The sequence below is a fragment of the Danio aesculapii genome, chromosome 18 (genome assembly GCF_903798145.1).
Source record: "Danio aesculapii chromosome 18, fDanAes4.1, whole genome shotgun sequence".
NCBI classification, from domain to species: Eukaryota; Metazoa; Chordata; class Actinopteri; order Cypriniformes; family Danionidae; genus Danio; species Danio aesculapii.
In genome coordinates, this window is record NC_079452.1 from 2,547,646 (window position 1) to 2,559,014 (window position 11,369).

Here is an 11,369-nt window from a genome sequence, read left to right on the forward strand (position 1 = left end):
TTTAAAGAGCCTCTATTATGGGTTTTTGAAAATGAACTTCCGTGCAGAGTGTAACACAGCACTAAGGGAAATAAAATATCCAGCTAAGGCTTAAATCTGAAACTAAACCATGTTTAAAACTATTGATTCATCATACCCGGAAAAATAAACCCGCAGCCCCGCCCACAAACACTATAGAAAGAAAAAGAGGAAGACACTGTAGCAGATTCCAGTTGAATCAAGTCGCATAGATGCTGTGCTCTGAAGTGTGATTGGAAGTTAGGGTTATTTTTCTTGATGAGGCTATGAAGAGTCAGTGGTTGAAGTTTAATTTTGCAAAATTACCTCAGCATTATAGCCCCAGCCTTGTGCTGTGTTCCCATCATTTTTCTGATGATTGCTTAAGCAATCTACACGCTTACACTGGGGGATTTGTTAAAGGAAGGATCAGAAAAGACTATATGGGACTTTGCAAAGCTTGACAGGAACTTTACAGTACACAGTTCATGGATCAGTTTCTTCCTCCATTTCACAAGTTTAAGTGCGATTAAAATGGTTGTCTCCTTGTTTTCTCTAGCTTGCAAATTATGTATTTAATTGTGTTTTGTTACTTTTAACCACTTGTACTGAATTTAGTTAACTCTTTATATTCATATGAGGTTTCAGGAAAACGTGAGAGTGGGCCGGCCCGAATTGCTGGCGCTGAGTCAAGTGGATCAAGCAGACCTCTCCTAAGAGAGATCTCTAAGTGGGTATGAGAGGGAGACAGGATTGATTAAATTATCCAGCATTTCGTGACTCTAGAAACTGGATGATGAGGTGATGCTTTCCCAGCATGCCATCATCTCCGCATCCTCAGAGCGGGGATGATCACAACACCAACCCCTTAGTGTGGAGGGGACAGCCTTGACTCCAGCCAGATGAGGGAGGATATCATCACACTTGATCTGGCATGTCAGGGGTCCATCCGGGAGAGAAGTACACCACACAGCAAATAGACTCCACTTCAGGGCATAGGCATACCTCGTAGAGGTGTGCTCTAGCCTGAGTGACAGTGTTAACCACCGAACTGGTAGGTCACCTAAGTCCTCCATGCTCCTTCTATGGACCACATGTGAGGTTCCAGAGATCTGGGCTCGGGTGCCAGATGGTGCCTGTCCCAGAGAAGAAGGAGCTTCTTCAAAGGGATAGGGAGGGGCCGTCACGAGGAGAGAGCTGAAATACTGGTCCAGTTGAGCCAGAGAGGTTCAATAAACAGACCTTCTCCTCATCCTCTTTACACCTGGCTCCCTGGAGAAAATACGTGTTTACGCACGCCAGGCCCAGCTGTGTTAACCAGCGCCAGAATGCACCCATAACAGCTGGACAGCCAGGGGTGAAGCCTCCATTCTGCTGGGTGTGAATTGCTGTGAGAGCACATTGGCTGCATGGTTGAGCTGACCGGGGAAAGAATGGCACGCAACGATTTCCTTAGCATATGACTCCAGAGGAGCAGATGGCGAGTGAGCTGAGACATGCTGTGAGAGCGGACACCCACTGTGCGGTTCATATAGCACCGGTAAAAACGGCACAGTGCGAGATACACAGAAAAAAAGCTCCTTGTAATTAATATGCAAATACAACTGGGTTCCTGATCGTGTCCCGTTTCAACCCAAAAAAAGAGATGCTCTGCATCGGGGGCGACCCTGCTCTTTTCTCGTTTGACTCGAAACCCTAAACGGTCGAGGTGCAGGAACAGCCAGTCCCTGTGCATTACCAAATGATCCCGCGTGAGCTGAGGCTAACCAGGCCAGGAAGGGGCACCACATAGACAATATTGACGGCGCTAGCACACTCAACCTGGGGATGAGACTCGTACCCCTTGGCTGCTCCATCATCGAGGAAAGTGATGGCGGAGCGCACACAGACCGGGCAGAAAAAGGTTCCCTCAGCACTGCGTGAGCTTACTGTGCTTCTCCAGGTAAAGGGGACGGGAGGCTTAGAGGGTTTCCTCTTCTTATCCTTCACATCACTCCCGTCTAATCGGTCCGGCGGCGGAGATGGGGGACAAGCCATCTCCAACCTGGCTGCCAAAGCACAGCCATCGTATCAGATTCCATATCCGGAGCCCTGCTTTCCACCCCTGAGGTAGGAAGCAGGTCTGAATTGTCATCGGAAAATGACAGCTTACCCTCCGAAGCAGCTATATACATCTGGTCCTCTCTGTCATCAAGTGAGAGGGCGATCATCCCGGAGGATGGAACACATCTCTCGCTCAAAACTTGGATGGAGCGCACTGAGGAATGGGAGATCTGCAAGCCTGAGGGTGGTGAATTGACCCCCACTGCCTGTCAAACACCGGCAGCTTTCTCGTTCACTCTCTCTCTCCCTCTCTCGAAGGAAGTTTGGGAGAACGGATAACTCTCAGCATGAGGCTCTGAAAGTGAAAATGTATCTCTGCGATGCACAGCTGGCATCTTCATACACAAATGATGTAATTGCTGACAGCTGTGTATGCTGAAGCCGCCAATTCATTGGCATTTCATTGTCCCATTTTATTACTCTTCTTGCGTTGCTGACGTTAAATTCTCCTTAACCAGGACAACAAGCTCCATGCCGGAGTTTCCTTCAACCAGCTGATTAGTGGGACTGGTCATCAAAACACAAGTAAACACAAACCAACTTTCCATTACTTGCTGAACCTGGTGTAAATTAAGTTTAAGCAGTAAACCTTAAGTCAGATTCTCTGGTTAGTGGTTTCCATAGGTTGCAATGCCAAGAACTTAGAAAGTGTTAGCAAGTTCTCAGTAATTCTCTTTTCCCAGAAATGTTTTGTCTGTGTACCTGTATGTTAGTCTGTTTTATATAGAGTAGTTGCTGTGTGTGTAGCTTAATAAACTTGTGTTTCATTTAAAGATCCTTGTTGGTGTTTTATGTGTTGCTAATTTACTGCCTCGGTTATATGGTTTTTCTACCTTGCTTGTCAAATAGTGAAAACAGGTTTAATATTATTATTTGCTCAAGATAATGTTAAACTAAACAGTCGCATTATCGATGATGCAAGCATGCTCAGGTTCGGAGTGTAAAGATGCAGTGTGAGTGCGTCTGTGGAGAGGGGACAACTGCGCTATGGAACGGTTAAAGGCATGGTGAGAGTACGCCCTTAGTCTTTCATCTAGGTCCCATCTTCAAAGTGATGGTCAGACAGCCCTAACCAAGATTTCGAAAGTGTTGCAATGTTTTTTTTTTTTCTCAGAATCGGTTCTCTTGGAACAGCTCTTATGAGTTGAGTACACACAGTACCTCATTCACTTCAATCAAAATGTGTGGCTTTCAACTAAAAGCATTTCCCCATTGGATCGTTTGTAATAAACTTGGCCCCCAAATTATTGGCCCATTTACTGTCACAAAAATAACTGCCCAGGGACAGTCCGCCTTAAACTTCTTCCAGCGTAGATTCATCCCATATTTCACATTCACAAATTAAAGCCAGCTTCTTATATAACGTTATGGCACCCATCTGACTGGCATTTACCCATATTGTCAAAACCACATCAGCATCAAATGAGTCCAAAAGCTTCTGCCCTGCTCTCATTTGAAAACTGCATGTGGTTGCAAATGTCTATTGGGATTGCTATTACATCTGGCAAGTTTTTGCCACAGGTTTGACAGCACTTCATTGGGTGTCAGATAAGCTATACAGAGAGCAGCCTACAATGACTTATTGCTCTGGACTGGCTGTTACAAAACTGTACAGGCATTTGATGTAACCAAAAAATGTAGACACTTCAAATCACTTTAACATGCACACCCACCCACACCTATCTGTGAAAACATAAAAAAACTAAATAATTAAAAAAAATTTAAATAATTGTAAAAATACAATACAATTTTTAGCAGTTATTTAGACAGACACATTTAAAATCTGGAATATGTTTATTTACCATTTTTCCACAAATATCAATTACTGATAAATGATCAGTGAAATATCATTTATTGTTATCACTGTAGTGCAACTGTAGTGCATGTGCCTTAATGAAAGAACAAAACACTGACACAATAAAACTACACAGGAACAGTGCCATCTCATATCGCCGTCTCAGTGCGAACATTCCTCAAAAATGGCAACTACACGTTTATGCTTGTACACATGCCTATAGCACATAGAACACCATATATGGACTTTTCTGGCTTTGGTAGCTGGGCAGATCTTGCACATCTTCCTCTTCCATTGTCCTGCCCGATGTCCTCTTGTGGCAGGGTGGTGGCTGTATTTTGTTTTGTTCCACATCTTCCCGTTGCCTCTGTAATATGGTTTTGAAGATGGGGTGTGTCCTCCAAATGCCTCTTCATGTAGCAAGATCCCTATGGCTTCTTGCTCTACCCTGAGTAGAGTGATACATGCTCATACTCAGTCCAGCAACTATAGATTGACCCTGTGGCACATAGTCTAGACCACAGGTGTCAATCTAGACCACAGGTGGCAATCAGTTCCTGGAGGGCCGCAGCTCTGCACAGTTTAGTTCCAATCCTGTTTCAACACACTGAAGCTGTGGTCACACTATACTTTTCTCCCGTTTACTTCTATTCATATGCACACGAATGCGTCAGACCGGAAACGCAAGCTCGTACGACAGGTTTTGTGCAGTGTACTGCGTTTGAAATTTGAAGATTGGGGAACTCTGACCTGGGAAATCGCATCACATGATTGCATGAGACCAGTCGAAGATCAAAACATGACCTCTCTGCATAGAAATTTAAAACATGGACCAATCAATCGCTTTTTTTAATCTCTAATTATCTTGTTTAATCCCCCACTTTTCACAGCACTGTACAACAGAATTTTGCATGCTCAAACTCTAGTGTGACTGCAGCATTACCTGTAAGTATCAAACAAGCCAGAAGGCCTTAGTTTGATCAGGTGTGTTTAGGGTTAAAGCTGAACTGCAGCGCTGCGGCCCTCCTGGAACCTAGTTTAACAACTGTGGTCTAAATCGTCAGTATCAGATATTTCAGACTGTGAATCAGAACTAAAAATTCCCTCATCTATCTAATCTGGCAGCACATCTACAGCTGTAAATATAGAATGAAAGGGACGAGCCATACTAACACTCTGGATAAAAGAGATCCAAAACACAAGAATATCTATCTATCTATCTATCTATCTATCTATCTATCTATCTATCTATCTATCTATCTATCTATCTATCTATCTATCTATCTATCTATCTATCTATCTATCTATCTATCTATCTATCTATCTATATCCGTCCGTCTTTCATAAAAATATATATTTCTATTAAATAAACATGTATATCCATAAAATTTTTTATGACACGTGCCAGTTGAACATATTTAGCAGTAAATGTGTTCCTTTTTGCAACAAATATGAAACAGCAAAGGTTCCTATATGGCTCATTTTTGACTCTTATTTTAAAATTGATGAAAAATACAAAAACTGGACTAAACATAAGTATTTGTGTGAGCTTAGAACAAGATATTTTCTGCAAACCTGAAATTGTAAACAACAAAATGCATTTAATTTAAAGATTTTGCAAAAAAAACAAACAAAAAAAAAAAAAAAAAACGCTCAACCATGATTGAAATAACATATGAAATGAATGCGGGTCATTTTAGACTCATGATGTGCATTAAAAGGGTAGTGACACAAAAATGTTTTTTACTCAAAAAGTAAAAAAGAAAAAAACAATACAAGGATTTGTGTTGATGAAAAACAAGTTTATCGACTAATTCCTGGAATACTAAGTTAAAATCTTGCAAAGATATAGAAAAAAATAACTTAGTTGGGTCACTTTAGACCCATGTTGTGCATCAAAGGGTTAATATCCCAATCGTCGACATCTTTATTGCAATGTACTTATTGTAGAAGCACAATAATCACAGAGGGAATTAATCTTAAACAGATGCATTGTTTATTGATTGCTTGTTAACTAATGCATATACTATTGTTAATTAATTCAAACTTATTGCAAAGTGTTTCCCAAAAAATGCTAATAAAAAATGAATACATTTATATATTTGGTTTCAAGTGACCAGTTGAAATATGAAAAGTGTTATATTGCAAGCAATAAAGGTGTATGACTGTCACCTAGAGGACATTTTGAGAAAGGCATTGCACAGCAAATTACATTTTCTCAATGGATCGATCATTTAAAAAACTACATTGAGATAATTCTCATTATTTTTTGTTAAGGAAGAGTTTATTTTATTCATTTAGTCATTCATTAGTTCATTTTATGCCACATTACATTGCATATTGTTATTGGTAAATTACACATTAAAATGTGTTGTTATTATTACATCAAATACATTACAGGCACAACATAAGTAAGCATGAAGTACATAGAGCAAACAGAGAAAATTGTGTCATCGTGAATTTTCTAACTGGTCAGTACTGAAACATAATGAATATTTAATCAAGAACTGATCGATCACTGCTAGCACACTAAGTGTAATCACAAATAAAAAGATATCCTCAAACACTGTAAATACATTTTAAATAATGTCTTGAACCTCCTACCCTCTTCCATTGAGGAACAGTGTTCCAGTTTTCATTCAAATAATTATATTTGGAATTTAAATATGTAATTTACTTTACATAGAGTTAGTAAGCAAGATATAGTAACATTAACAAATATGCATTATAAAATTATATAATAAAAGTGAGGGAATCTTAAACAATAGTGACGCTCTAATTCCCAGGCACGGGGCACCTGGCACCACCTGCTTTGTAAAAGGAACTACCTCCACCCCCTCTCCGCACACATTCTTCATAAATTAAAGAGCAGAGTGGGTAAGTAGGTCAGAAACAGGGAAGACATGTGGACCCCTCTAATCAACTGTCTATATCTGTCCTATAACTTTATTTCTGCAGCTTCAACCCTCATGGGTTCTTGTCAGCTCCAGGGACACTTTAGTTTGAATGAAATGTACCAGGCTGGAGATGTTATACTCGGAGGCCTGTTTGAAGTTCACTTTCTTGCAGTGTTCCCAGAGCTGAGCTTTAGATCAGCACCTGAACTACCTTACTGTGAACAGTAAGTCTGGACTGGACAGTACAGCTAGACAAGGATAAGATAAAGATTAAGAGTCGGATTTGAGAGATTTATTTATTTTATTTTAAAATGTCTCTTTAAAATATGTTCTTTACAAAGAAAAAAACCACATGCAATAAAAATAAGTGTTTTTGCTAGTGTGAATTTTTGTATTACTTTTTAGAATGGTTGAATAGTAATCTTCCAAAAATTTCCTGTTGCTATTTTTTTTTTCTTAGATTTGATATGGCAAGCTTCCAGCAGGCACAGACTATGGTTTTTGCTATAGATGAGATCAACAAGAACCCAAAACTGCTTCCTAAAATTACTCTTGGTTACCATCTTTATGACAACTGTGTGATGCTAGGAATGGCGTTCCGGGCTGCCATATCCCTAGTTAGTGGAACAGAGGAATCTTTCTCTAACCTTAACTGTACTGGTCCTCCTCCAGTGATTGGCATTGTGGGGGATTCAAATTCCACTCCCTCTATTGCAATTTCCAGTGTTTTAGGACTGTTTCGAGTGCCTATAGTAAGACGGAAATAAAATTAATAATACATTGTATTTACGTTTGGATATGCTAATTTGCAATATATATATATATATATATATATATATATATATATATATATATATATATATATATATATATATATATATATATATTCCTTACACTTACATTCCTGAACATTATCATGTTGTTGTTGTTTTTTTTATGGGAAAAAAATATTACAGTTCTTTAATTTTCTCTCTCTTTGCCTGTCCTCTTGTTTTTGCCTCATCAGGTTAGCTATTTTGCAACCTGTTCCTGTTTGAGTAATAGAAAACAATACCCATCTTTCTTTAGAACAATCCCCAGTGATGCCTTCCAAGTGAGAGCTATGGTTAATATTTTAAAACATTTTGGATGGACCTGGGTTGGTCTTATCTACAGTGATGATGATTACGGCAACTATGCCGCTCAGTCCTTTCTTCAGGACATCCAGGTATATGGAGGGTGTGTTGCTTTTACTGAAATTCTACCTCTAAATAACAACCGCAAATATATTGAACATGTAGTTGGAGTGATTCAGGCCTCTACAGCAAGAGTGATAGTGGTGTTCTCGACTTCGACTTATGTGTTGCCTTTAATGGATGAGGTGGTATTGCAGAATGTAACAAACAGACAATGGATTGCAAGTGAAGCCTGGGCTACTTCACCTGTGTTTCACACTCAGCGCCTTTTGCCTTTCCTGGGGGGCACACTGGGTATCGCCATCAGGCGTGGAGAGATCCAGGGACTTCGTGAATTTCTGCTACATCTTCGTCCTAAAAACGATCAACATAATAACATGGTGAGAATTTTCTGGGAGAAAATGTTTGGGTGCAGATTTAACCCTGGAGGCAAAGGAGACAAACAGTGTTCAGGGCAAGAGGATCTGAGCAGCAAAGATACAGCTTACAGCGATGTCAAAGAGCTGAGGGCATCGTATAATGTGTATAAAACAGTGTATGCCCTGGCACATGCCCTTCATGACCTGACGGAGTGTGATGAGGAGAGAGGACCATTCAGTGAAAACAGATGTGCTGACATAACCAATTTACAACCCTGGCAAGTAAGGATTAAATATACTGCTCAAAAAATAATAGGAACACTTAAACAACACAATGTAACTCCAAGTGTTCCCTTTAATTTTTGAGCAGTGTGTATGTAGTGCATATTCAAGGTCCATGAATAAATGAAATAAAATGCATGTAACACCTGTCCTGTCAATAAACTGTACAGCTGGTCCACTACCTACAGAAAGTGAACTTCACCACAGGCTTTGGAGACCACGTGTCATTTGATAAGAATGGAGATGCACTGGCCATCTATGATGTCATGAACTGGCACCCAAGCTCTGATGGATCGATCAATGTCCGCACAGTTGGAGTGGTAAATGAAGGAGCAGCAACAGGAAAGGTGCTCACACTGGATGAAGATGCAATTTACTGGAACTTTAAGATGAAGAAAGTAATTAACCTGTTAATGTTTTATAGTGAAAATTTCACAGCTTTATAGTATATATAGTTATCAAATCTATTGGTTAAAGCCTAGATTAAAGTGTCTAGAAATGGAAGTAGATTTAAGACTAAACTAGTCAGCACGTGAAGAAGATAACAAGCACATGACTGATAAGTTGTTTTTTTCAGGCTCCACTGTCTGTGTGCAGTGAGAGCTGCCCCCCAGGAACCAGACAAGCAACAAGAAAGGGACTTCCTGTCTGCTGTTTTGACTGTCTGCCATGTGGAGATGGGGAAATTTCTAATGTAACAAGTAAGGAGATTGTTTTGTTATTGGAGATACCATTACATTTTTTCTCAATTGCTTTGGCACATTTCCCAAACAGACTTAACATTCTATAAAATGTGAATGCAAATGTCAAAAGGATTTTCTTGAAATTCAAAACTTTATTGCATGTTTGCTAAATGTGGTTACTTACCCAAAACATTTAATTTGTGCTTCAAATCTGTGTGTCAGTAATTTGTCCAAGGTAATTTTGTATGAATGTATTACATGTAAAGTGCAATTTTGCTTATCCAATTACTGTATTGTACATTTCACATTTCTTATGTCACCACAAATACAAAAAAATACTACAAAATAATATCAATGAAAAAAAATATTCTTGGTGGACATCCTGTTGCTCTTTTGACAGTTTAAATAAGAATTGACTTACTAGTTTACAACCCATATGCGAATAGTTTTTGTCCAAACTACAGACAGTTAAAATTAAGGTTTGCACACATGAGCCAAAACATATCGCAATAGGGAATAATAAGCAAATGGTTCAGAGATCTATACTTAATGTTTAGAAAAGTAAAATTTAAATCGAGAATTGAGCCAAAGCAATTGAGAAAAACTGTAATCAGTAGCTCGCACTGTCGCATCAAAGCAAGAAGGTTGCTGGTTTGAGTACCTGCTGTGTCAGTTGGCATTTCTATGTGGCGCTCCGTGATTGTGTGGGTTTCCTCTGGGTGCTCTGGTCTCCCCCACAGTCCAAAGACATGCGGTAGAGGTGAATAACTAAATTGGCCGTAGTGTGTGTGCGCGTGAGTAAATGAAAGAGTGTATAGGTGTTTCCCAGTACTGGATTGTGGATGGTAGGGCATTTGCTGTGTAAAACATGACCACTGATAAATAAGGGACTATATAAACATATAAAAGGAGTTTGATTTTGATTTCTCTCTCTCTCTCTCTCTCTCTCAGATGCTATTGAGTGCACAGTATGTCCAGACGAGTTCTGGTCTAATACAGATAAAGATCAGTGTGTCCCCAAAGAAGTAGAGTTTCTGTCCTATGAGGATCCCCTGGGCATCTCTCTGACCACTGCTTCCCTGCTTGGCACCTGCTTCTGTGCTCTTGTAATGATCATCTTCTGTCAAAATCGTAACACTCCCATAGTACGAGCCAACAATTCAGAGCTTAGTTTCCTGCTTCTGTTGTCACTCAAACTGTGTTTCCTGTGTGTACTGCTGTTCATTGGCCGGCCACAGTTGTGGACATGTCAGTTAAGACATGCTGTGTTTGGCATAAGCTTTGTTTTGTGTGTCTCCAGTATCCTGGTTAAGACTATGGTGGTAATAGCCGTGTTCAAGTCCTCTCGACCAGAGGGAAAAGGATCTATGAAATGGTTTGGGACAACCCAGCAAAGATGTACTGTCCTCATCCTAACTGCACTCCAGGTAGTAATTTGCATAGTCTGGCTATCAAATTCTTCTCCAGCTCCCAATAAAAACAGCCAGCATATCAGTTCCAAAATAGTTTATGAATGTGCAATTGGCTCAGTGGCTGGTTTTTCTCTGCTATTGGGGTATATTGGACTTTTGGCAGCAATAAGCTTCCTGTTGGCCTTCTTAGCAAGAAACCTTCCAGATAATTTTAATGAAGCGAAGTTCATAACTTTTAGCATGTTGATTTTCTGTGCTGTGTGGATTGCATTTGTTCCAGCATATGTGAGCTCTCCAGGGAAATATGCAGTGGCTGTGGAAATTTTTGCTATTCTTGCTTCAAGTTTTGGATTGTTAGGAGCGATATTTGCCCCAAAGTGCTTCATCATCCTTTTACATCCAGAGAAAAATACAAAAAAAGCCATCATGGGTAGACAAATAGCTAAATAAATTGTTATACTTTACTATGGTCTTAAATTGTGAACTTTGTTGCATTTAAATTTTTATTAATGTACCCATTTTGATTCAAATAAGCATCAATTTTATTTGTCTTGTCGAGCTTGTATGTCGAGCTTGGCTTGAGTTTTCATCCTGTCTTGGTCTATGTGTCTTGTCGTTGTTGTGAACACGCGGACTCGAGTGAGCTGCGCATTCGTGTTTTTGTAG

General features: G+C 39.7%; 1 protein-coding gene across 1 annotated transcript; it reads left to right on the top strand.

Moving 5' to 3' along the window:
* The first annotated feature begins 6,798 nt into the window (after positions 1-6,798).
* Positions 6,799-11,153, top strand: LOC130245676 (extracellular calcium-sensing receptor-like). The gene is made up of 6 exons (XM_056478433.1): positions 6,799-7,016; positions 7,253-7,544; positions 7,799-8,608; positions 8,779-9,006; positions 9,186-9,309; positions 10,243-11,153. The coding sequence occupies exons 1-6, from the start codon at positions 6,799-6,801 to the stop codon at positions 11,151-11,153; spliced, it is 2,583 nt and encodes an 860-aa protein (XP_056334408.1).
* The last annotated feature ends 216 nt before the right edge of the window (positions 11,154-11,369 follow it).

Excerpts from the sequence above, each read along its gene's own strand:
- LOC130245676 (XM_056478433.1), top strand. The coding sequence starts at position 6,799 with ATGTGGACCCCTCTAATCAACTGTCTATATCTGTCCTATAACTTTATT. Across the intron at positions 7,545-7,798 it reads GACTGTTTCGAGTGCCTATA|GTTAGCTATTTTGCAACCTG; the intron begins GTAAGACGGAAA and ends TTGCCTCATCAG. Across the intron at positions 8,609-8,778 it reads CCAATTTACAACCCTGGCAA|CTGGTCCACTACCTACAGAA; the intron begins GTAAGGATTAAA and ends TAAACTGTACAG.